At 46.2% G+C, this 27036-nt stretch overlaps 1 protein-coding gene across 2 annotated transcripts; it reads right to left on the reverse strand.

Annotated features, from left to right (window-relative positions):
* Window positions 1–594: 594 nt before the first annotated feature.
* Window positions 595–27036, reverse strand: CAPN14 (calpain 14). Of its 2 annotated transcripts, XM_090280204.1 has the most exons (21): window positions 26812–27036; window positions 25491–25560; window positions 24569–24687; window positions 24297–24433; window positions 21899–22073; window positions 21233–21298; window positions 19162–19247; window positions 16782–16856; window positions 15503–15666; window positions 14289–14452; window positions 13775–13783; window positions 11672–11877; window positions 10661–10697; window positions 10112–10168; window positions 8737–8794; window positions 6177–6241; window positions 4767–4835; window positions 4061–4139; window positions 3345–3461; window positions 2948–3003; window positions 595–621 (listed from the first exon to the last, which is right to left on the reverse strand). In XM_090280204.1, exons 1-21 carry the CDS (start codon window positions 27034–27036, stop codon window positions 595–597), a joined length of 2061 nt encoding a protein of 686 aa, XP_090136330.1. The 2 variants fall into 2 exon arrangements, with proteins under 2 accessions (XP_090136330.1, XP_090136331.1); XM_090280205.1 differs by lacking the exons at window positions 24297–24433; window positions 25491–25560; window positions 26812–27036 and having other exon boundaries at window positions 24569–24591.

The raw sequence follows: 27036 nt of genomic DNA on the forward strand, positions 1-27036 counted from the left end.
AATCCAATCATCTGGAGATATTGTCAGAAGACCACCCAGTGACCTCAGATGCCTGAGCCAGCCCATCCCACCTGAACCCTGACAATTCTGTTATTTTCTGTGTTCTTGAAAGTTCAACATATTCCCACCCTCCTACCCAAACAGTTGAAATTTAGCCTGTGCCTCCACCAATTTACAGATGCTGGCACAACTTGTGTAAGAACATAACATTTCCTCTTCAGATCATGAAACCTAGAATGTTACCCCAAATGTGATGGCACTTGGCATGCCTAAGGTCACTTAAATTGGACAACACTGGAGGCAGGGCTGTACAGAGGTTAAGACAGCAACTCTGAAGCCACATCAGATGATGTCTCTGCTTGTGACGAGGTTGTAGCCATAGGGAAGAGGAGCTAGTCTTTACAAGTCCAAGACAGTCTTTGCTACCTCCCTCCCCTTTCTGCACAATGGTCATCCAAAGGGGAGGTCTACAGAAGAGAAGTCTTCCCATAGTCCTGAAGAACAGAGAGTTAAGCATTGGTTTTTGTCTCAGCTCATGATTATTGTGGGCCAGGTGGAGAGTCCTCGGTGAGGGCAGATGACACTCAAGCCTTCTCAGGAGTACAGAGTCATTATCAGCCACTGCATAGAACAGGGAAGCAAATTATGGTCAGTTTAGCCCAACCCCTGACATTCCATTAAAGGTGCTGCATTTCTCAGTCATCAGGTCCAATAGCCTGACATAGGATTCTGGGTCCCCTCCCCCTCACTCCTGGGAAGCCATGGAGACAGGATATTAATGGATGGTTTAGCCAGAGGGACCGTACCATCTGGTAGCATGTTTATAAATCAACCTGAAATATAATCAACCTTGACTTCTCATGGTGACTGTGAATGAATGATGATAGTCAAGATATAGGCTGATTCTGTATTCAATCCTCAGTGCATTTTTTCCCCATGAATTCAGTCTGGTATGCTCGCGACAGCTGTGTGTGCAGGTGTATGGACCAACCAAGGTAGCAGAAATCCATTAGAGCATATTCTACATCTTTACATTTTTAGACCCATTTGTCTGACAGCTTTATGTGGGTGTGATGCATGGTCCCTCTACTTCACACAGAGGGCACTTCTGGAGAAACCACTTCCTGGACTAATTACATCCCAATGATAATGCTGATGATGGTGGCGATGAAGATGATGATGGTGAAGTAACTTAGCGATGGGTCAAAGAAAACCCCAGAGTGAAATTCCAACAAGTTGGCTGCCACTCCTTGTGGAACTCCTTGGATGGCCCTGAGGACCTCCTCCTCATGAAATCAGACATGGTCAGAGCTGGAGGGGATCTTGAGGAGCACCTAGCCCAGCCTGCGCACTGAGAGTTAACGTGATTTGCTGGTTACAAGAGCATGGTGGGTTCAACCAGGTCTCAGTCCAATCTTCCTCCCATCATAGCACCTTGCACTGCCAGCCTGCTCAGGCTGTGTGCTGTCCCATTTCAACTGCACCCTCATGTTGCCTTGCTCTCCCAGTTCTGAGCCTGCACTATGGAAGTGTCCTTGGGATCAGGAAGTGACCTTGGGGGATCTTAGGTTGGGATGGGCTCAGAAGAGTCTAACCATTGTTCCTCCAGCTGAATCCCACCTTCACACTTGAACATGGAAGTGATTGAGGGGAGACACATGCTGAGGGTCCCTCTATCTTGGAAAGATATTTCATAAAATGAACCTTCGAGGTCAACAAAGAACCCCCAGCTTTTAGTAGGTCCTTTCTAAGAAGCCCGAACAGAGGATGTGTTTCGGAAAGGAAGAGCAGACTCCAGACTCCAATGTCTTTGCAGCAAACACCACCTCCCACCACATCTGGCAGAGCAAGTGCTTAATACACCCATGCAGTTTGAATGACCAAGGAATACAGCTGGTGTCAGGCCACAGATTTGTCTTCTCCTGAGCATATCACATCATTCACTCAATAAACATTTGTCAAGCACCTACTACGTGCAAAGCACTGTATGAGATTCAAGATGAGGGCACAGAGACTAGGTTAGAATCCCTTTCCATATGGGGAGGCTAAGCCAGCTATTGAAATGAAGTTTATTTCTGGCCTATATGTCCTGATCTTTTCAGACTCATTCTAAGCCAGTTTCTTCACGCTCTGTACTCTAGCCAGGATTGTACTTGCCTTTCTCTCTGTCTGGGCCTTTCCTACTCCCCAATCTGCTTGCCTGGCTCCTTCTTATCTTTGACATTTCAACTTCGATATCACCTCCTCTGCAAAGGCCTTTGTGGGACATGCTAGCTACATCAGCTCTCTCCTATAACTGTGCTCAAGTTCATTGCTGGCCCAGGTCTTCACCCTCTCTGCTTCCATGACTTCTGCAAGTGCCTTTAAAGTTCTTCCCAATGAGAAGAGAAGGCTAGTTCCCCATATGTTGAAAGTGGACTTGGCCATGTGACTTGCTTAGGATAACAGAATGAGTTGCAAGGCACGTTATCCCCAGACATGCAGACCTGTGTGTTTCAGCTTACACCCCTTGGCTTCTGCCATCATTCTGAGAAAGGCAAGCCTGGCCACAGCTTCCTCAATGAAGGTTCCAGAAAAGCCCCCATCACCCACAGTCACTAGCCAGCCAGCCAAGACCCGCTGACTCCCAGCATGTGACTGGGGAGCCAAATAAATGCTGTCATCACCAGTGAAGTTGTATGGACTTGTCACATGGCATTTTCGTGGTCATAGTCATTGGGTACACTGAGTCAGTCTCCTGTTCCCTTCATATGTGCATAGTACAGAGTGGGTGCTCACTAAATATTCGATGGAAAAGTGAATGAATATGGGAAGTGAATTCAGTGCCACATCCTGAACTCAAGAGAATGAAAAGCCCCCCAAAGCCTTGTCCTTCCTGCGAGCCTGGGCCTGCTGTGGCCCCCCGCTACGGTACATGATGTGATTCAGCCCCCGGAGAAAGTTTTACCTCTGGCTTCTGGAGGTATATCCCTTTGCCATCTTGGGTTAAATTTTGGAAGACATCTGTGAAAATGCAGAAGCAAGAAACACAGCTCAAGTGTTTAGAAAATATTATGAACTAATTCCTCCCATATGTCTCCTCACCTGGGAACCCAATTGTGGAAGTACATGTGGCCACACTTATCACAAGTGAGCTGCCTCCCACCTTTGCCTCTGGAAAAGGCAGGGTACCAATTAGTCGGGTAGGTGCAGCCTGGTTTCCCAGGCATGAAGCCAGCATTCCCCATAGCCCCCTGACGTGTTGTTTCTGCACTGGCTGCTCTCCTCCCTGAACTGGGGACAGGTGGGCGATCCATGAGCAGTGCAGAGGAAGCCCTGGCCCTCCCTCCTTCCTGCCAGCTCACTCTCCATCTTCTCCACGCGCAGCATCAAGTGGACAAAGCTGACAAATTCCATCTGCAGGTTGGGGCCACCATAGCAGATAAGCATCAGCAGGCAGATGTCGTCACTGAGCACGATTCCTGCATTGAACACAGACTCCTGCCATGTGTGCTGGGGACCTCATACCCACCTCCCATTCCATTTGAGACCCCTAAAAGTGTCCCTCCTCTTCTGGGACTGGAGTCCTGAAAGCATGGGGGGTCTTCTTTTATAAGCTTCATTGTGAATTGTTTAACTATTTAGTCCATTCATTGGATTGCCACTTCCCCTTCTTGCCCCCTTGGGCAACCAGCATGAGGATCTTTTTATCAAGTGGGTTACTGGCCTTCAAGGCAGGAGGCAGTCTATTAGGGGTCAAGAGCATCTGCTTTGGAGCCTGGTGGTCCCAAATTTAAACCCCAAACAAGTTACCTAACTTTCCTGAGCTTCAATTTCTTCCTCTGTAAAGTGGGGATTAGAATAGGGCATTGTTGAAGATTAAATGAGAGTGTGGATGTGCCAACCCTCAATAATTGTTAACCGTGATAATAGTGATTGATAATAAAAAATGTTTCTGTTTTTTGTAGATCTATGTGTTTGGATCTCTGAACTCGGGGAGTAAGATTGTGAATTAGGATTACTGCAGAATGTCATGCACCCCCCCCCATCCTGTTCACGCCCACCGCTCCCCCATGCTCACCTGCATCCTTCATGGCAGCCTGCAGCCGTGCCCAGTTCAGGCATCCTGACCGGCCACTGTCCTGCTTGCGGAAAACCACCTGCAAAGAATCAAATGTTAAGTACCCCCCGAGAGCCCCTCCATCCCCGGTGTCAATGCCGCAGAGGACTGTTGGAGAGTGGAGGCTCCATCTGTAAGGCCTGCTGCCAGGACAGAGGGTGCATGCCAGGATCCCACCTCCTTGCCCATTTCTTCTTAAGGCTTCTGAGAGAAAGAGGGGTCTTTAGGTCACAGGGGATAGACAGTCTGGGTACATGTCAATGGGCTTAGTCTGAGCACATTCCCCAACCTTTGAAGAGCTTCCAACTTTATGGCTCAGGAGACAAGGAGGGGAGCTGTGAGTAATGCTTGGAAAAGGAGGGAAGAGTCCATTTATGAAGGACTTTAATGCCCCACTAAAGAGTGTGGACTTCCTCTGAAGGCCGTGAGGAGCCTCACAGAGCTTTCAGGGAGGAAGTGATGTGATCAGATGTGAGCTTTAGAGATTCAGGAGACTAGAGCAACAGGCTCTCTGAGTTTGTGAAGGAGAGAGGGAGTCTCACCTGAAGAGGAGCAGAGAAGGGTGGGTGAGTCGTTGGGTCTAAGGGGCTGAAAGGGAGAGAAGTCAGTCCCTTTCATACTTTGCAGAATTGCCATTTCTGCAGCATCCTGCGAGACTTGTTCTTACCTGATAGAGCATCAGGTGCTTCCACAGGTCTCTGAATTCCTGAATGTTCATGGTACCTGATGCGTTAAGCTGATAGCAGGGTTAAGGTCCAAGTTGCCAGGGGAGGTTCATCTATGCCTCTGAAGGCAGCGACAAGCCCTCCATACAGCACTGTGTGATCTGTGGACAGCCTCATTCCATGCTGGGTATCTCCAATGGCCCCCGCTTGCTGCAGAGTCCAGCCCAGGGCTCCCTGCCCTTGCTAGGAAAGGACAGAATGAGCGGCCACACAGCAGCCAGGGAGAAGGGCTGATGATGGTTAACGGTGACAATGATAACAGCTACCATTTAGGGAAGCAGGATAGTTTGACGTGGCCAATTGGATTTGATTTAATTTAAAATTTTTAAAACCCGGTAACTTTTGTATTATTGTCAAAACCAGCTTACCGAAGGAGTCAGGTGGCTAAGGATGCTTCTTATATTCAGTCATTTTATGAAAGTTAAAGGCTTAATGGTTGTCCTTGTAGATCATGTCCTAGTACCACTTCATTAGAGAGATGGGGTCAGCATCCCACCCTTACAACGGGTCTAGCTTTGAGTTGCTCTCTTTATCGTGTTACTTCATTTTCACCGGGTAAGTGAGATTGGTGTTAATTTGTCCCTGTCATGAATGATGAAATGAGGGCTCAGAGAGTCTGAGCATGTCCATATTTATACAGCTGGCGATGAGGCTGGGACCTGTCCAACGCCTGTACCCCTGACCACCATCCCACACTGTTCGTGCCCTCTGCAAAGTTTCGCCATCACTGTGGTTTGTGTTTGCTACTCCCTCCCCTACCCCCCCAACACACCCATCCTATGTGCCTATCTGTAGTATGGACAACAAAGTCTGATTAAAGTGTCCACTTAGACAGGCAGGAGGTTTGCTTAAAAAAATAATTGCAGGGTTGAGAACTAGGAAAACTGAGTTTGCTGCAAGTTGTTGGATTCCCTGAGCTTCGATTTCCTGACCTGCAAATGGGGGCAGCCCCTGCCTGATCACCAAGGAAAAAACTTAGGACCCTGAAATTCTTGTTAAAGTTTCTTATAAATCTGGAGAATTGTTACTAGCCACCACCCTACAGCTGCTTCAGCCTCACTATCAGACTATTGTTATTAATAGTTAATATCGATTACTTTCCCTAGGACAGTTCCATCCTAAGCACTTCACATAGCTTATCCCATTTGCATTCACACTAATCCTATGGATGAGGCTCAAATGCCATCCCCAGGCTGCAGATGAGGACCTGGAGACACCATGAGGCTAAGTGACTTGCCCAGGATGACCCAACTCGTAAGCACTGGGGTGTGGGATTCAAACTCAGGCAGACTGGCTTCAAGGAGAAGCTCTCAACCAGCAGCGTGCATCCTCCCACAGACAAGAAAAGATACATCCAGTAGAGCCAGGATCCCCTGGCAGGCATCGAGGCTGAAGAGGGGCTGTGTGCTCCCCAGACCTGTAGAAGAACAGAAAGAGTTCATAGGGGCTGGCCCAGGATGGCAGAGCCACAGGTTCTGATAACCATCATTTCTATGGGAAGGGAAGAGACAAAGAGCCATGGGGAGAGAGGGAAGGCTTGGTGGTGATCTCGGCACCCAAGTTGCATAGTAAACCCCTGCGGAGAACCCCAATCATAACCTAGAGTTGCCTACAAAGTGGGTCAAAAGAATGTGGCCCTAGGTACCCAGCAAGGGCCAGGATCCAAGAGTCATGGGCTCTATGAGAGAGAACTGAGAGGTCAACTTGTTCAAGCTCCCATCAAAATGAAGGGATGCTTTCCTCAGATGTATTGACTATGGCTGGTCAGTGATGGAGGCTCACCTGGATGGCTAGCTCCATTCAGGAGAGACTTCCTATGTTACTTTCAAAGGAAGCTCCTGTAATATCCGCTCACTATTCCTCATTTCTGCCTGCAGAAAAGCATAAATGGGTTTCTGTCTCCTCTCAATATTTTTCCAACTCTTCCCCAGGTGATATGGTTTCTAAACTCTCATTACCCTCTTCTAGAGCTACACTTTGCCCGAATCCCTCCTGGAACACACTCCTTCAGATGAAACTTGGTTAAGTAGAGTAAAATGGTTCTGTCACTTGCAAAATTTTCAGTCTGTATTTTCCTAACTATGTTCCAAGGGAGATGTTCTGCAGAGAAAGGGTTCTGAGTTCAAACAAATTTGAAATACTTTGTATCTATAGATGCTTTTCTCCAATCGTCAGGTGCCTTCATATATGAGAAGTGTGGAGGGGCCAACACCAAAATTTTGTTTGACACAGAACCTAATCCCTTCTATTCCCTGAGACACTTACTAAAACTTCTTGGTTTCTAATGTTTCTTGGAACACAATTTCAAAAACACAATCTAAATGCTTCCATTAAATACAGCCTCAATCTGGATTAGCTTATTTAGTAGCAGCTATTTAGAACTACTAGCTCACGCAAAGCTCGAGGTCACTTACATTAACCAGATACGTTTCACATCAAAGTACCAGAAAAATGGGGTCTCTTCTGTTAGGAATGTGCACAACCAAGTTTTTAAAATAACCAAGTGGTAGTTTTGAATTATTATCCTGACTGTCTTTCATCTTTTTGGTTTGGGCACAGCTTGTAGTGGCATTCTGAATTTCAGTGCTGCTGTCTATGATAATGATTGCTCCCAGCATGTACCATCGGCACATCTGGTCAGCCTGCCTTCCATGTCTTCTTCTGAACCACTGGTAAAAGTTGAGGAGGTGAAGGGAGGACCAAGGGCAGAGTCCAAAGACTTTCATCTAAACATCTAGATACTCAGCTATATCATAGAGTTCATCCCTCTGGTTTTATATTTATATAAAATTTCGGAATGGTGATAAGACTTGTGAATACATCTCACATTGCTGCTTTCCAACCCACATTCATCATTTATCATGGGAGGCTTTACCAAGTACTTCACCAAAATCCATAGTAGTTCCCTGATCCATCAAACCAGAACCCCTCTCAGAGACTAAACAGAAGCAATTTGTCCATAGATTCCTGGAAAACTACTTTGCATACTGGTTGTGATCAAGTCATTGAGAAAAACTGAAATGTCTACTTTTCTGGATAATTTCCCTGGAATATGTTTCCAAGTGGGGCAGAGGCAGGGTTCTTAGATTCCATCATTTCTAGAGTCTCATCTTCTGGCTCTTTTACCTAAATGAGGCTTTGAGAACCACCTGGAAATCATCTCAAGCCCTGAGTCACACAATGCCCTGGACTTAACTTGTTTGGGTTTCAGGAAGTCTTGTTTTCATGTAAAGAAGAAGCAATCACATATGTTAGGCAGAAAATACCCTTTAATTTTTCTGGCTTAAAATTTTTTTGAAGATTAATTTCCTCCCTGAAGGAATCATGTTCTTCTCACTCAAAATACACTCATAAACTAGTTTCATGTGGACTTTAAGCTTTCCTAATAATGTAACCCAGGCTTCCCCCGAAGGCATCCATACCACACATTGTCAGCCCTCCTGGGTGATGTGCTCCCTCCTTCCAGATTTTTATAAGTTGATTGATTTAAATAGAAATTTGTAAGAGAGCTCCCTGGTGGGCTAGTCAATATTTAATATTTATTTGCTCTGTTGAGGAAATGGTTACAGTTTCCCGACATGGAATTTATATGCCAAGAAAGAAGTACTCAACTATTCTTCCCAAACTAGGAAAAGAGCAGAAATCTTCATTTTCACTGATATATGTATGTCTTTACACACTGAAACAAAACAAAACAAAAGAAAACAAGAACTATTTCCCAAACAGCATAAATTTCTTTCTTGCCTTGTCAGACCACATGAGCCACCGTGGTGTAAGACACAAGACATAGATGTTTAGGGGACCAGCACACAGTAGTTCATGCGTCCTACCAGGGGAAAGAGAAACAGACCCAGAGATCAGAACAGTTGTGTCCCTTGAGTCCTATAGGATGGACGTCTCTGAAATACTCACCTGACCAAGTCAGGTGGTTTAAGATCTTCTGCAATTGAGCTGCATTTATTTCTGGATTCTGGAGTGAAAGCAGAGGGACAGGAGAAAATCATCATTATGAGAGTCTCCTTAGATACACAGGGGCCACAGCTAAAGGGGGCTCGGATGTCCTCTCTAGCATCTGCTCTGCGTGGCCGAGATGCCACCCCTGGGCAGAATGAGTGACACCATTAGATTGCACATAAGGAATATGACTAGTCATGTAATTAAATCTGGAATTTCACAGTTTTTCACTGGGCGCCAAGGGCAGAGCACCTCGGCAGGGCAGGACTCCGAAGAAATAGACTAAAAGGGACCAGTGGCTTTAAAACTGGATTCTATAGAGATGCTTCAGAAGTTGAGTAAATAATCTGGTTTAGGTTCTATTCCTCAAAAAATATCCTCAGCCAAGATTCTAGATTTTAATTTGAGATTCACCAGAAGCAACACTTTACGTTAACATTTAACTTTAAAATATGTTAATAAAATACAAGGATCACACATTTGAACTTATAAAACAGATAACTATTCATAATATACAATTTTTATCTGTTTCATAGATATTGGGATTCTCTATGAGATTTCATTAGATAGAGGACAGCAGCAGAAAATGTTTGGGAAACCCTGGTGTGGAGGAAAACATTTATAAACAAAACACATACGATTCTGACATATCCTCTCTGGCTACATTAAGCAAAGCACCAGGGGTGACTATGAGAAAAGATGGGAGGACAGGCAAGTTGTGAATTAAATCCAGAGTGTTACTAACACAAGAAACTCACACTCTTCCATTTTTTAATGAAATCACTCAGATGTCAGACCCCCAATTTCCAGTGTATTTCTTGCCCTATTTCTAAATAGATTTGCTGCCCTGCAAGTTAGAGGGGCCTCCAGAGCCCTACCCCTGCCCCCCCCCCCCCCCCCACTGGCCATCTGATCTGGATCAGCCCAAGGAAAGAAGTCAGGGGACCAGGTGTGCTGCCCTGGGCCCTCCGTCCCACCCCTTCTCCAGGAAACCACCCGAGAGGTCTTTCTCCCTGGGCTCCTCATTGCCGTGGCCACCCCAACTCCCAATCCTGATTTCTGACTCTGTTATACTCCATTTTCTCCTACAACTAATGCACATGGCTTCCGAGAACAGATATGCATGTTACAGGAGCCTTCTGGAGACTGCAGCTCCACTCATTTGTCTAAAAACTTGAGGACTTGAATAGAACATGCAGTTTGGGGAATAGGTCATCTTAAATCACAGTTTACACACAGGGCCAGGCAGATGCAAACAACAATCCAAGGAATTACATGCTCCTCTTTGTCCCCTGCCCTGCCCACCTCTGGATGCCACACCTCTTCAACTTACCTTTTCAAAGAATTTGGTGAAGAACTCATCATGCCCTTCAGTTGGGTCTACTATTTCCTAAAGGAACAGATACACAGGAAGATTATTCACCTGGATATATGAACTCCCATACACACTCTCATGTCTCATGGCTCCCAGGCTTCTAAAAGCCAGATGTTGGACCTTGAGCACTGTCTTAAATGTTCTACCACAGCATTCACGCGACCCTCATTTCTCCAAATCTCACCACCTTTGCGGAAATAGCAAACAGGGAAGCGGGTAAAAGAAACACCGAGTAGAGAGAAGCAGAAGAAGGTAAAGGTATAACTCATGCACCTGGGGCTCTGGGTCCTCGATGACAAGGACCTGCCCCGAAAGGCTGTTCTCTTGGTGCAAAAACAGCAGAACCTGGGTAACCTTAGGGCCCAACAGATATCGCAGCGTGTGTGCCACAGAGCAGTCTGCAGGATCTGAGGACTTTCTCCCCGACCCTTGACCTTGAGGGGAGAAACCCACCATCCTGGCTTTGTAAACAGTCCCAGCCATGTGGAATTCCACCTGACTACTTACCTTAAAGAAGACAGCTTTGGGATTGCTGCCAATTTCACTGAGGGAAAACAAAAGACAGAATTTCTTCTTGAGTATCCTCTTGGGAACTTTCTTGCCAATCTTCTCCCTGCCCTGGGGGAACTCTTCTGAGTTCCTTAGCTGAGGCACTGTGTGGGCCTGTCCATCTCTCATGCCTCACCTCCCACTTCTCCTTGAAGTGCAAGTTTAGCCACACAGCATGGCACACTGCTTGTAATTCCCTACGCACCTGGTGCTGGTTCTCATCTCGTGCCTTTGCTCATGCCAAGTCCTCTGTCCAGCACACCCTTTGCTCCACCGCCTCCATCTAACTGTTCCTCCTTATATTTTATGATGCAGCAGTCTGACAGGCCGTGATGCTTGAGATCAGGTTAAACTGTCAATGGCCAAAGCATAAAGAGAAAAAAAACTGGATTTTAAGTATTGAAGGGCTGTCCTGTCAAAACAATTATAAGCCAAGTAATAAGTATAGGTGGGATGTGTATGTATAGATTTACCTGCACACGCCAGCACTGCCTGAGCCTGCTGGTCAATGACAGACAGCCTCCCCTCATCTGAACCACCTTGTGCATCCCTTAGGAATCACCACTTCCTGGAAGCCACCCCTGCTTTCCCCAGGACTGTGGGAGGGTAGCTGATGCTCCTCTAACACCCTGTGCATGTACATGCTTCTGCTGGACACAGTCTAACAAAAATTACTGCTCACGTGTCCATGTCCTTCCCAGACCTTGAGCTTCTGGAGGGCAAGGGCCAGGCCTGTGCCTTTTCTATCCTTTTCTCTGTAATATCCAGCAGATTGTTAATTGGTTAGTAGGAGAGTGGGAGGAAGAAGGGAAGGATGTTCTCTGAGCAGAGAGCTGCCCTGCTCTCCTCTTCTCCCAATCTCTGTCCGTACTGGCCCCAGAGACCCCAACCATGGCCTTTCCCACTTCATGCTCCTTATCGTCCCTGGCCTGAGGGGCCCCCAAGCTCCAGGAGAGGCTGTGCCCTTACTAGAAGACATGCTTCCTGGAGAAGACTCTGAGGACGAACTCCGACTCCTGGCAGGCCTCCGACACGCAGAGCACGATGAGGTACATCCCTGGCTCCAGCCACAGCTCCTGACTTACTTCTTTTACTGGAAGAAATGCCTCAGGAAGGCTCAGGGGTTTGTTTTTCAAGAAGAACTCATGGGGAAGTTTCCTCTGGTCATCACAGAACTGTAGGTGGCAAGCAGAAGGGCACCAGTTAGATCATTACCTGGGGCTTGAGGCCAGGCCTGGATCCCTTGGCCAGGAGCCAGGAATAAGGTGGGCTCCTATTTGCCAAATCCAACCTGCCCCAGTGGAGGATGGGATAAAGGAGTGGGGAGCCGGAAGGTTAAAACAGAACATGTCAGGAGTGGGCACATTTGCTGGAACCCTACGTGGGACTGAATAAACACGTATCAATTGATTTGCCATTACATTGAAAACAACATCATATACAAAATGATGTGAGGACTGTCACTGTGCCTGCATTTTCTAAGTTAGGTCGTTTGCCCAAAGTCACCCAGCTGGTAAGAGTCCTGTCCAGGACTGGAATTCAGGGCAACCGAGCTCCAATGTCCTTGTTCCTTACAATTCTGACTCTGTGCTTTCAATGTGGATTATGACATGATCATGGTCATAGGCACAGAGGGACCACCAACCACCTCCCCACCAACATCATAACAGCTGCATACAGATCAACTGGACATTCCACATCATCTCAGTGAAAACAGCCTCATAAAGGGGAAAGGGGAATGGACAAGAGCTCAGAAAACCTTAATCAGGGCTCTGGTTCTTGCATTGCCTGGGCGTGTGTTTTACTTTACTTACCTTATATTCATATTCTCCCTCTCTCTCTCTCTCTCTCTCTCTCACTCACTCGCTCTCTCTCTCCATCCCTTCCTCCTTTACTTCTCCCTCTTTCTCTATTTTTCTCTCTTGTTCCCTCTTCCCTTTGCTCTCACTCAGGGTTATGGAGGAAGATGAGGCCCCTATGCCTTTCTCAGTATATATACAACTGTTAACAAAGACACTACCCATCCACACAAAGACATATTTCACAGATTCATCTCAGGGCTCGGGAATAAAATGTATCTCTTGATTATATATATATAAATCAGACAATAAGAACTAGTGAATCATCCAATTGCCATCTTTGCCTTGGCTGCTAGGAATCTCAGAAGTAAATTTTATAATCAGCCATACTAGCTGTCCTAGGTTTAGTTTTTCTGGTAGAATCAACTGCTTGCTTATCCCTCATGGATTTATTGCTTTATTCTTGTCTTTTAACTTTTTAACTGGCTTGTAGTTTTGTTCTGTTTAGAAATAGTTCTCATATAAACAATTTTTCCTTTTTAAATTAATAGGCAACTTTGGGAGTACTCCATGTTCCCACAGGAGGAAAAAACCAACACTGACCCAAGACACCCAATGCAAAATGTTTTTCTTTATAAAAATCCTCTTATATTGTTTAGTCCAATCTGAGAAAATTACGTTTTTACTCCTGTTTTCTTTGGGAGACAAAATAATAGCTGCCAGCCTGCAGAGGCTGGGATGCCTCCTGCCTTAACTGATCCCTCTAGGCTGTCACTGCACTCAAAATACAGAGTTGATGTCTTCTGCTCATGTTTCTGTCCCATTTTCCAATCCTTTGTCCCTTGTCCCCAAGGCAGGGGGCTACACGGTCTCCTCATGTCTCATATGTTATAGATCTATTGTATTACGGGTTTCATAACTCAGCCAAGGTTGTGATTTATCAGCCTTCCTATGCTGCTTGACAGTCTTTGATATTAGCCCTAGGTATTTATGTAGGGATTTAATAAATTTTAAGATTTATTGGTTCTACACCAGGCTCAGAAACCTCCCTATAGAGGCATAAAGATTTCTTAGGGTCCTTGGATAAAAAAATTAAAACAAAACAAAACCAGCAGAAGCTCTTTACTTCCCCATGCAGAGGCAGTAACATTATTGTCAGACCTTCTCAGAGCTCCTTGTAAAATGCTGCTATGGTCAAACTGAACCTCACAGTGGCTTGGTCACACATGACATCACTCCAAACCAGGGCCAGCTGGTCAAGTGTGGAACCCACCTTGTTCATCTGAAAAACAAACAAACAAACAAAAAGACAGAGAGACCTCATTAGCTAGTGAATACGCTTTCGCAAGCACAAATTCTAACGGGGGCTGATATACAGGAAGACTCTCCACGGAGATCCCACCCTCTCCCACAAGACCTTCTATTCCAGTCAGTGACATTTTAATCCATCATCAGGAATTCTGGAAAAGGGTGAAGGAAGGCAACCTTAGCTTTTTTGGACAGAAAAAGGAAACTAGTATTGATTGTACACTATGTGCCTGGGTATAGTGAAAAGCAAGACCACACGATCTTTCATTCTGCTCTTTGCACAAATATCATTGTCCCCATTTTACAGATGAAGAAACTGAGGTTCAATTCAAGGAGCTGACTTGTTCTAGATCACATATTCCTATGGGACAGAGCCAGGATTTGTACCCAGGTCGGTAGGCAGACAGAGGACAGGAAACAGAAAAGAAAGGACAAATGGGAACCCCGCGTGAGGCAGTGTGCCCCAGAGCACCCCCTACCCTGAAGAGGTAGAAGCTGATGGCGAGGGGAGGCTTGCGGTTGCGGTGTCTGTGCCGGGGCTTCTGGAGCAGGGACACCAGCACGCTGCAGGGCATCAGGAACGCCCTGCGCTCCTGGGGCCTCCAGACGGACAGCAGGAACTGCGGGTTCTTCCAGAATGTGTCTTGGGCTGAAAACAGCAAAATGGGACAGGTCCTCAGCTCCCGTAGCACCTTGTTCCCCAAACCACCGAGAGGTGCACAGACCCAGGGCACCTGCCCCAGGATTTGCACCCGGAGGTTCATCGGGACAGAGTCAGGGTCTCTTTGACCCCACTTTATCCACCATCGCATCTTGCCTCCACCACCCAGGTGTTCCACAGACACACAGACTGAGGGGCATTCTCACCACCATAGCTCCTTTGCCCAGCACAGTGCCAGGCAAAGACTCCATGTCCCATAAACACCTGCTGTCTCAGTAAGTGACTGTATTAACTAACTGAGGAGAACGTGGCCATGATCCCAAGGGCACCTGCATTTTAAGGGAACCAAGCCTTAGTTAAGGGCAGCTTCGGCTTTGGAGGAAGACACTGTTGGAACAGGGACACCAGAGTTCAGGGGACACCAGAGTTCAGGCAACCACAGTCCGCTGAGGTCATACCCTACGAGTCTTTCTTTCCAAAGGGATCCCTCACTCCCTCTGTTGTAGAGAAAGGGACACAGTCACCAAATCTTCCATTTTGAAAACTGAAATGTGTTTGCCTCCTGCAGTTGAAGACCTCCTAGGTATGGAGGGCCTCATTCCTATGATATAATTGCTCTTTCAATCCTGCCTGTTCAGGGACGGTTACTTCAACCTATCAATCACCTTGTCCTAAAACCAGGACAAGTTGTAACCCACACTCTTACCACGCACGTGTGCGTGTGGCCTCCTGGTGTTAATTAGGAGAAGGCGCCCTCTGGAAGGATGCCGCCCCGACAGGCTGGCAGCCTGACTGAGATTTCCGTGCCTTTGTGCACATCAGTGCCGGAGGTGCCCCATCTTCGCAGTGGATGCCGCAGAGGCCAGAGCAGTTAGCTGGGCCAGCAGAAGTCCTCACCCCTCAGCCCGATGCCCTCTGCAGGGCACGAGCTGCACACCATCCACAGTGGCTCTGCCCGTATCCCCACCCTTGCCTGGAGAAGCTGCCGCTTTAGACCCAGGAGTCCCGGCTCCTCTGCACATGCTCACTCACCTCGGTGCGATCTCATGGGCCCACCAGCGGTGGTCTCTTTCTCCCATCTCCTTTCCTGCATGGTGCACAACCACTTCTGGCCCACCTTGCGACTCAGCAGGCCTGGGGTCAGTTTGCAGATGACCAGAAGCTTGAAATGTGCTTTAAAGTCCTTAAGCGTCATCCTGGAGAGGAAGAGGGAAGAGTACAAAGATAAATGAGATGATGCCTTGCTATCAGGACAAAAGGGGAGGCTGGAGCAAAGCACTGGGCAACCCAGCCCTCTCCCAGATGCAGGCCCCCATCCTGCACACCCGTGTGCAGAGCTGAGCAGGTTTTGGACATGGCAGTGGGGCTGGCTAGACCAGTGTGAGGGGCCATCACAGGTTGGTGGAGCTACCAAGAAACCCCTCCCTATGGCTGGAGGCAGCCTCATACAATGGCTGCCTGAGCAGAAGATTCCTCCTATTTCGTTGGTTGAACTGATGAAGCTGAATTGAGGCATTTATAACCAGTCAATTGATCTATAGATGTTCAGTAATCAGTTCTCAATCATTAATTTATAAAAATCTTCACTCCTACTTCCTAACTTTGCAATCAAGGCATGATATTTGAGCTGTCTGGTGCTCAGTTTCCTTCTTTGTGATGTGGAAATAATAGTATTTGCAGGGATCTTCAGCACGGTGACTACTTCAAAAAGCAGGGTTGCAGCAATCTGAAAAGGATGGGCAATGGAGAAGAGGAATCACAGGAACAGGGTGGAAGTTAATAGTAAGGGTGAAGAGTAAAGGGAAAGAGGAACAGTGGGTCTCACATCAGACACCCAGAAGCAGCATTGGCTCAGGGCATTTGGGTGACCTTTCATAATAAGAGGTGAGTGGCTTTAGAGTCACTGGGAGTAGTGCTATTCTGCTCTAGAGGACACAGGTGAGTGACTTATAACTTGGCAAGACTTCGCAGTTCCTTCTTCCCTCGTTTCCTTTTTTAGGCCAGCAAAGGCACAACCGTGGGATGGAGTGCACTGAGTGACATAAGAGCAGAGTGGAATTTGGGAGGAGGCGACCACCCCACTGCACTCTGAGCACCTGCTGAGCTCCATGCCATGGTCACTGCTCCTGTCAGAGGCTGTGACTATTCCTTTGCAGGGGTTGTTTGCCTTGCTAGGCTGTGGGCTCCTAAAGGATCTTCCAGGTTTCTCTATAAGAGGTGCCTGGCATACATGAGGCACCCCATAAATATTTGCTGGATGGATGAGCAAATGTAAGCCAGGGCATTTGTCCTGCATCCTTGAGTCAAATACCAAAATTCTCCATCATCTTTTTTTCTCAGCAGCACCATCTTTTCCTTGAGGCTCAGGAGGTCCCATGTACTTGAGCTGAAAACAGAAAAGAAATGTTTTCATGGGGATGAAAGGATGTGTGAGAACTTCTTCAGTGAATGCTCTATAATCTTGTTATTTATTCTCTTCATGCTGCCTTTGCAGACAACTAAATCTCACATTTTGTATTATAAAAGCAACATGTATCATTAATTCACCACTCATAATGAGCCAAAATCTGGGCTAGGCTCTTGACATGCTTCATTTCAGTCAAGGATAACAACCTAGCAAGGCAAGGATTTTTATTGCCATTTTAGAGAGTCAGAAACTGAGGTTAAAAGAGATTAAGTCACTTGCTTGAAGTCACAAAGCTATGAAATGTCAGAGCCAGGATTTGAACCTATATTGGAATTACTTATTTTCAAAGCCCATCATTTTGGACTTTTATTTCTGGCCACGAAGGATAAGCCGTTCCTGTATCACTTTCACACCATAAACAACTACAACTGTTTTCATATGTTAGTGAGAAGGCAGCACAGGATTGAGACCCCCAAGAGGAGGGGGACAAATGAGATGAGCCCTAACATTGCCTGGACTCCTGCCTGAAACAAATTCCCTGGGCACTGACACAGAAAAGAGGAACCCCAAAAGATCGTCGCAGTCTTGCTGAGTGGAGGAGACAGAGTCTGGTGTTCAGGGAGGGCACAGCAGCTAGAATAGGCTGGGGAAAGTGCCTGAGAGAAGGAGGCAACATAAAGAAGGAGACCTAGAGAACTTCACAGGGGTTCCCTTGCGACTTTGGCCTACATAAAGTAAAACTCCACAAGACTGGACTAGACACAGAAGAATTTCCAGAGCTGACACGGGGCTGGGAATCATTTGAATACTCACCAGCAAGAGTTGAAAGGCCTTTGTTGACTACTACATGGGGTCTTCAGTAGAGATCCCAGAGGGTCAACACTTTAATAGTGGGATCAAATTATCCCTGAAATAAAGGTTTCTCTAGCTCTGTGTTAAAAGTGCTTTAAAACAAGACTTCAAAGTAGCAAAAATTATCCCTAAGCAATTTAACTACCTGCCAGAAAAAGCCCAACATTCTTTAAAGGAATGCAACAAAATTCAGCACTCAGAAACTTAACTTTACAATGCCCAGAGTCCACTAAAAACTTACCAGGCATATAAAAAAGTAGAAAATGTGATCTATGACCAGGAATAGAAACAGCTTAGGAGAAAGAGACCAAGAAATGAGACAGATGATGGAATTAGCAAATAAAAACATTTAAACAGCTATCATTAACCCACTCAATATTCTCAAGGTATAAATGGGAACTGTGAACCTAATGAGGAGAGAAGTAGACGATATTCTCAAATGCAATCTCTAGAATTAGGAAGTGCAATATTCAAAATGAAAATATACACTGGATGGGATTAACAGCAGGTTAGGCTCTAAAAGCTCATCATTTATTTAATCCTTCCCATACCTTTGGCTCAGAGAAATGAAAAACCTTGCCCAAGATGACTTGTTCTTCTATGAAACAAACTAAAACCAACATCACGGTGCTATATTTTGGTAACACTTTAAATATATATATACACTTTTTTTTGGATGCCATTTTTTACATAGACCAGTTCCTCTGACAATTCTTTTTATTTGTGTATAACAAATCAAGTGCAGCACATCCTATGAGGAGTGGAATATAATTTATTTTTCTGAGCCTTCATTTCTTCATCTATAAAAATGATTAAGTGACAATGAGTATGTGGACATGTTTCTATACTTTAAAGTATTACACAGAGTCCAGTATTATAAATCTTCATAGCGAGAGGGTAAAGGACTGGATCACTGGTCTCCCTTTCTGCCTGAGCCGTCCAGCCAGTCTGTAGTCTATAAAGCCCACACCCCTTTAGGGCTGTTCTTTAGGCAGAAACAACGTAAGGCCACTAAATAAAACCAGAATGTAGGGGCCAGTTGGATCTGTCTGCCTCTGACTCAACAAGCCCAAGAGCCACTTAACCATGCCAGGGAAGGAACACTAGACTAGACAGCAAAGACCTTGATTGAATCCTGCTCTAAGGCCTTAAGTAATTCACCTAGTCTAAGCATCATTTCCTCATCAGTAGAATGGGGATAAAACTACCTATGTTATAATAGCATTATTTGGAGGATTAAATGAGATAAAAATCCAAAGGAGTTAGCACAGTGCCAGCAAGCTCTTAATAAGTATTTAATTTAAATGACTAAAATGAATGAGAAAACAGTCTACATATCATTAAACATTTTATAAATGTGAGAGATTGACCATCACACTCTGAAAATGTTCCTCATTTTCCTCACCCCTGCCAGCCAGTCTCAGAAGCTTACCTGTCACTCCAGTCTCCTCTCCATTCCACCTTCCCCCAGGGGTTCCGCAGCTTGACGAGATATTCAGGTTCATGTTTGCAGGTCACCTGCACAAAATGAGAAGCAGTTTAGGTGGCTGGGCTGAGTGCCAACTGCAAGTGTTACAGATACCTGGGTGAGATTCATGCCTGCAATGAGACTTTGAAATGGAAGATCAAAGGCCCTGAGAGTTGGCAGAGGAGAAAATGGCCCTGCTACTTGCAAGCTGAAACCTAAGGTAAGTTACTTAACCTCTCTGTGACTATTTCCTGATCTGTAAAATGAAGCTGACAGTCACATCTGCTACAACAGACTGAATGGTGGCCCCCCAGAAGATATGTCTACCGAGAACCTGTCAATAGGATCCTATTTGTAAAAAGGGTCTTTGCAGGTGTAATTAAGAATTTTGATACGAAATCATCCTGGATTTAGGCGGGTCCTAAATCCAACGACAAGAGAGAAGAAGGGGAGGAGACACCGAGGAAAAGGCCATGTGAAGGTGGAAGCAAAAGTTGGAGCTATGCTTCCCAAGCAAAGAATTGCTGGGCACCACCACTAACTATGAGAGGCAAGGAAGAATTTTCCCCTAGAGCCTTCTGAGGGAGGAAGGCCCTAATGACATCTATTTTTTTCCTTAAATCTTCACCCTGGGACATACTTATTGACTTTAGTGAGACGGGAAGGGGAGGAGAGAGACGGGGAGAGAGACATCGATGTGAGAGAGAAACGTTATCAGTTGCTTCCTGTACATGCCCCGACCAGGATCTGAACTCAAGACTTAGGTATGTGCCCTGACCAGGAATTGAACCTGAGATCTTTCAGTTTACAAGACGACATTCCAACCAACTGAGCCACACCAGCCAGGGCACTAATAATATCTTGATTTCAGACTCTGGCTTTTAGAGCTATGACGAAATAAATTTCTGTTGTCATGGCAGCCCTAAGACACTAATACACCTACTCACAGGGCTGTTGTAAAGATTGAGTTAATGTCTCTAAAGCAGTTAGGACAGTATTTAGCACACAGTAAGTGCTAAATTTTGTCAAATATTGTTAAGTAAACATAAAACAAAATATAAATATAAACATACAAATACTAACAAATATAAATCTTGCTAAATAAATATGAACATAAATGTGAAGTTCTTGGTACACACACAAAAATGATTGGTGGACATCTGGAAGGAGGAAGAATTCAGATATGAATTGAGTTCAAGAAATTTGAAAAAGAATTAAAGGGAATTGGAAGACTCTTTGGTAATCACTTTCTAGAGAATATCAGTGGTTCTTTAAGATTAAACCTACTGATTTCTTACCTCCACACTTTGCACATGCTGTTCCCTCAGCCAGGAGTGTCCTTTCTCCTCATTCAAATCTACCATCTTTCAGGGACCAGCTCAATGTCACCTCCTCCAGAGAGCCTTTGCTGACTTCCCTCCCACCCAACCAGGCGAATGTCTTCTCTCCTACCTCTGACCGCCCCCCCCCCAAGCCTTTCACCTGTGTCTTCTTCTCTCAGCTTCTATTTTCTCCCTTGTCATTTTCAGATATGGATTGTCTCTACACTTGACTGTGAGTTCTCTGTAGGCAGGGTTCCTGATTCCTCTTTTGCTCAATGCTTAGTAAAGCTCAGAAGGTAAAATAGCAATGAAAAGAAACTGGGAGGCTTGAGAAGGAGCAGGTGAGAAAGAAGCAGGACTCTGGGAGGGAAGAGCCAGCTGTAAAGGCAGCCCAGAGGGAAGGAAGCCCAGGGAAGGTTGTGAGGCACAGTGAGGATAGACGCCCATTGGCTGGGGCTTCCCCGTGGAAAGAGAGGTTGGAGTGATGCAGAGATGCTGGCAAAACCTGGACAACCCCCCACTTCACCCCAGAAAATAGGGACAGAGGTATGGGGAGCCCCAACAGCTTTGGCAGGACCCAGAGGACCCCAAAGAATTCACTCCTGGACTAGATAGAGATAATAACGTTCACCAAGAGGACCCCATGCTTTGGTGAGAAGCCCTAGGAGAGTAGGGGAGGCCGGAAGGAAACAGAGTGGCGTGGTTCCACCCACCTTCCAGAGTCCTATGATGGTATAGGCATGGCCGTCCACCAGCCCGTTCTCCAGCACCCTCTCCCTCTGTAGAGACAAGAGAGCACCTGTCAGTCCTGCTGGGTATGGCTTATCCAGGAGTCATGCGGACCTGTGTGGCCGAAGCAGGAGTCACGAGGAGGCAGTGGGAGAGGCCCACGCTGCACTGAGTGACCTTTACTGTTTTCATAGCTCTTCAGTACCCACAGCCTCATTCAAATCTTTAAGTCAGGCTGCCACTCTGCAGTCCTGATAACCCGTCTGCAGAGGATAAACTCAGATTCGGAGCCACTAGGCAGTTGTGTAAGGTGACACAGTGGTCATTAGTTGAGGCACAGCGAGACCCAGGGCTTCCTACTCCAGTTCCGTGTTCTTGGATGTTATTAAAATTAGACAGTAAGGACTAGCTGTGCTAGTGAAATAGCTTGTGTGTGGCTGACACTTAACTGTCAGCTCCCTTCTCCACACACTATCTGCATTCAGTGGCGGCCCTGCCTGCCTGGGGCTGCTCTGGTTGGACACAGGACTTTAGGTGCAGGGGTTTGTGGAAGTCTTGGGGCTCATGCTGAGGTGAGGACAGTGACTGGTGGATGAAGAGGATGGCAGCAGAGGAGAAGGACATCCTGCCAGCACAAAGCCCAGGCTCACCCCTACGTGGGTCTGGCAGCCAATAAGCATTCTGCCGTAGGTGGCTCGGGTTAGGATGTCCCAGAGGTTTCCAGGGGCTTCTGCCAGTTGGATGGTCACTGTTACCCCACCAGTGAAGTCCAACAAGGCATCAGACACCTGTCCACACTGCAAGTCTTCATAGGAGCCACAGAGCCTGCCCAGGGAAGAAGTAAACATAGGAAGAGAAGGCAGGGGCATTAATACTGCAGCCTGGGATGGTCTAAATGAGCCTTGCTTGGTTATCCCCTGGGCATGTGCCTGTTACCCCTTCCTTTCATCCCAGGGCAAAGGAGAAAACATGTGCTCCGAGTTTTTCTCGTTGTTGTTTTTTTTTTAATGTGCTTTATTGATTATGCTGTTACAGTTGTCACAATTTCTTTTGCCTTTGTTCCCCTCCACCCAGTGACCCCCACCTCCCTCCAATTGCCTCCCCTTAGTCCATGCCCATTGGTTGTACATATAGTTCTCAACATCTTCCTGTCTACTCCACTCCCTCCTACTGTGCTTCTTAATTCTTGTACCATCTCCCTCCCTTTCCCTCCTTCCCCCTCCCCGCTGACCTCCCCTCAAAATGTTCCCCATACCTATAATTCTTTTCCTATTCTTCTTGCCTACTTAGTTTGCTTTTGTTTCGGTTCCCTAGATTCTGTTGTTGGTTGTTGTGATACAGTTTTCATTTTAATGTTCATAGTTTATATCCTCTTTCTCCTAAACAAGTCCCGTTAACATTTCAGGTAACAGTGGTTTGGATCTGATGGTCTCCTTCGGTTTTACTTTGTCCTGGAAGCCCTTTCTCTGCCCTTCTATTCTGAATGACACCTTTGCTGGATACAGTAATTATGGTCTTAGGTTTTTGCTTTTCATTACTCTGAATATTTCTTGCCAGTCCCTTCTTGCCTGCAGTTTCTTTTGATAAATCAGCTGACAGTCTTATTGGGACCCCTTTGTACATAATTCTCTTCTCTCTTGTTGCTTTTAAGATTCTCTCTTTATCCTTAATTTTTGACATTTTGATTATATTGTGTCTTGGTGTGGTTCTCCCTGGGTCCAGTTTTTTGGAAATCTCTGTGTTTCCTGGACCTGTAAGTCTATTTCCTTCCCCAAGTTAGGGAAGTTCTGCTTCATTATTTTTTCACATAATTTTTCAATTTCTAGTTCTTTATCTTCACTTCCTGGCAACTCTATGATTCAGATATTCACTCTCTTATAGTTGTCCCAGAGGTTTCTGAGCTTCTCATTTTCCTCACTTTTTGTTTCCTCTTTCTGCACTGGTTGACTGTTTGTTCCTTCCCTGTGTTCCGATTTGTTGATTTGATCCCTTGTTTTCTTACCCTCACCACTAGTTTCGTGTGTATTTTCATTCATTTCATCAGGACTAGCCTTCATTCCTTCCTCATCTTGTTTAAGATCTGCTGTTAGGTCTGTAAGCATTCATATAACCAAAGGTCTGAACTGTGCCTCAGAAAGATTTCCTATCTGCTGCTTTGTTAGATTAAATATTTGATGTCTGGTCAGCTGCGTCACTGGGATCTCTATCATGATCTGTGCCATCCTGACAGTTTTGTGTTTACCATTGCTTCCTGGGTGGGGTTGTCAAACCTCTTAAGCTATAGGGGGTGGAGCCCCATGCACTCATTACTACTGGGCCACCCTTCTCATCACACTGTGGTGTTTTGTGTGGGGGTAGGAGTCGAAGATGGATTCCTGCCATTCACTCTCTGCTGAGAGACCAGGAGCCTCCTTCTCTGTCCCCACGGCCTCCAGCCCTCACAGTCCGAGGCAATGGGGGTCTGCCTTCCCGGCGTTGGAATCATGAGCTGATGGGTTTGGTCTGCAGCTGGGGGTGCTCCCCAGGCACTTCTTGCCTCCCCTTAAATACGGATGTCTGTGTTTACCCCTGTCCCACCACCGTCACCACAGCTGCCGCCGCCAGCACAGCTTGACCTATTCAACCTGGCTTTGCCCTTCCTACCCATCCAGACAAGCACCACTTCTTTATAACTTCATACGTTCGACTTCATGTAGCTTTATTTTCTGGAACTTCTGGTTATTTCTGGTTTTGCAGTAGTTGTATTCCTTCTTAGTTGTGGAGGGAGACAGAACACATCAGTATAGGCCTCCATCTTGGCTGGAAGTCTGCTCACAGTTCTTATTCCTGTGAACAACTCCATCCATTAGGGAAGGCAAAATTCCCGAAAACTTGTTCAGATGGAGTGACCTCTACACAAAAGACTCTGGATATGTCAATTGTATATTCACTGAGTCGTGCCTCAGTATCTCACTTCATAAACTTTACCTGCCTCATCTTGCCCTCCTTCAACATTGATGAGAGAGACAGAGACCGGGAGGAGGGGGCGGTGTCTCATGCTAGTCTTACTTAGCATAGGCCTTTTCCAGAAGAGCTCCCCAGAACAAGTTCTTGTAGGTGGAAGAGACGAAAACCAGCTGGCCAGCTTCATTCACGGGCAGTCGGTCATCTATCACCACAGGAACCCATTTCCCAAAGTGCCAGAACTGGAAGGAGAAAGTGCCCATTGGTGGCGGAAGATTATGGTGGAACATGGTCAGCCCAGGAGACAGACATGACTCTTCCAAGAACTTTCTTTCCTATACACCCAAGTCAGGCTGGAGCACCAGGAGGACACTCACCCAGAACTGGAAGATGCCAGCATACTTCTTGGTGAAACTCTGATTTAAGGGAACAACCTGGCTCAGGATGTCCTGGTGCAAAGTCAGAGCTTGCAAAGCAGCCAGGAACCAGCAGTCACCTAAGCCAGACAGCATACAGTATCTGCATGGATGTACTGCACATGCATGCACATTCTCCAGGTGTCTACATGAATCTACTGAGAATTTAGTGCATGCAAGAAATGCCTGGTACCAATTTCTGGGCTTGTAGCCTGGTTTAGGAGAAGGGAATTATATACTGGGAGGAAAACGGTAATTGAATAAAATGTGCAGGGGGGTATATTGGCTGGAGTCCAGACTTGACAACAAGAATTGAACCATATTCCTGGACCAGCTTTTAGCTTCCCAAATGCTCCATCCTGAGGAACTTGGACCCAAACACAACCAAACTTTTCTAATTCCTGTCTCTGTAACTGATTTATGTTCTTCTGGGAAAGCCTAAACCCTCTGGACTTCATTTCCCTGTCTGTAAAATGAATACTGCTACACATGTGCCTTCCTGCGTGGCCAAAGCTTGTTTCTATTACTCTAAGAAGAAAGAAGGGCTGAGAAGAGGTCTTCTTAGACCCTATTCTGGAGCATTTAGTGACAGGTGTGTCAAGAAGGACTCATTACAGGGACTAAGGTAGAGTGAGCACATTTTCCCAAGACAAGACTTAGACCTGTAAACTCATGATGGAGATTATCATTAGGCAAGTTTTGATATTCCCATGCATCCTGACAGGACCAGTTGTCATTTTCTCAGCAAAGGACACAGCTAGAGTTCAGATGGCCATTTCCCCCATTGGAATCTCTAGATTCCCCTCTTCCCCTCACCTCTCTGCTTGGACAGAGACAGGCTCACAGCTGCCAGATGTGTGTCTCAGGGGTTGTGCAGACTTACCTACCAATCCCTGGCACAGATCCAGTCTTCTGGCCTTGGCAGAATAGAAGTGGGGGTTGTTGTGCAGTTCCTGTGGGGACAGACAGAATTGTCCTTCTGATCAAGAAGATGTTCCTGGAGTTACAGTGACCATTGGGTCCCATACTCCCAAACTGGACTTACAGGACAGCAACATAGAATAGGTATATCTATACATATATGTATATGTGTGTGTGTGCATGCGTATGTGTACGTGTATATGTATATGTGTATGTAGAATCAAGGCTGCCTCAGAAAATCTGACATACAGATTCTTTCCGTTGTATTTCTTATTCCTTCTTAAAGCTCATAGAAGTCAGGTCCCAATGAATTCTGTGTAGATGTGAGAAATAGCACTTGTACCAAAAAAAATGCCTTTTCTTGGAGTTCCCATTAAAAGTAGAAGTAACTCTTATAGAGGGTAGTGTCAGTTTTCCTACACATCTTCCCATCCTTATTCTGCCCCTACTCCTCCTGTCTGCCCCTGGTCCCCAGTATAATGGCCCCCTTGGCTTTCTGTGCTGAGATGTGGGCTGGGATGGGATGGGGGAATCATGGGGAGAGGGGTTGTTCTCTGATCCACGGCCTGCACCAAATCCCTCAGTCTTTGCACCTCACGGTTCACTGAGGGTCAGGGGTGTGAAAACTGTGTCAGCAGCTCCCACAGTTTTCCAGAAGAAGTAGAATCATGACTGCCCTCTAGTTCAGGAGGCACACTTGGGAATCTTCCACATAGTAGGGACTTAACAAGTCTGGCTTTGATGGTGATGGCTGAATAGGGAACACAAAAGGGGAGAATTTTCAGCACAGGTTGATTTTACTGTGTTGCGGAATCTTGTATGCAAATCAAGCTTGGGGGAGATGAATTACTTTTGAACACATTGAAAAGTTGCCTTTTAAAGGAATTGTTGATGCATTTATAAAGTGAAGGATACTTTTGTAAACTGATTAATAGCTTCTTAATTTGCGTGTTTCGTGAGCCTGATTTGGGGGGAGTGGGGTGTGAATGTTGAAACATGTCCCTCCGGCAGATGGCAGGGGATGTGACTCAGGATGCCTTGCAATCTCAGATGAAGTTCAATGGTACCTTAACATGCTTTTGGCTGCAGCTGCTCTGTGTATTTCAGGCCTGAGGGGGAGCTACAGCTTAGACCCCTCCCAGGATCACCTCTGGTTTTTCCTGGGAAACGGAGATGTGGAGACAGTAAGAACAGGTATCCGAAAGCCCTGAGCCCTCAGAAGGAATGTCTGGGTTGATATATTTTGCATGAGTGGTTCGGAAGCCCCCATCCCAGCCCCTTACCGGTGGCCTCCTCCACTGCAGGCGGGGTGGCAGCTTCTGCAGGAGAGGCCCACTGCCAATGGAGCTCAGGGTGGCCGGGAAGCTGCTGTCTTCAAAGAGGCAGCTGTCCCTCAGGCACCTTTCCTGCAGGGCCTCATAGTCCTGCCTGGGGAGCTGTGAAGAGCCCGCCATCGGGTCTTTCACCACTAGCTTCCATTTGCCTTGCCAAGGTGGCCACAGAGACAT

Source organism: Furipterus horrens, unplaced genomic scaffold (assembly GCF_987537825.1).
Source record: "Furipterus horrens unplaced genomic scaffold, mFurHor1.1.pri manual_scaffold_6, whole genome shotgun sequence".
In the NCBI taxonomy this organism is placed as follows: domain Eukaryota; kingdom Metazoa; phylum Chordata; class Mammalia; order Chiroptera; family Furipteridae; genus Furipterus; species Furipterus horrens.

Bases quoted from the DNA above. Each gene is read 5' to 3' on its own strand.
- CAPN14 (XM_090280204.1), bottom strand. From the start codon at position 27,036: ATGTCTCTGTGGCCACCTTGGCAAGGCAAATGGAAGCTAGTGGTGAAA. The intron at 24,434-24,568 runs GTGAGTGTCCTC...TTCTCCTTCCAG, and splicing joins CTGGCATCTTCCAGTTCTGG to TTCTGGCACTTTGGGAAATG. The intron at 3,462-4,060 runs GTGAGCATGGGG...TGTTCAATGCAG, and splicing joins GGCTGCCATGAAGGATGCAG to GAATCGTGCTCAGTGACGAC.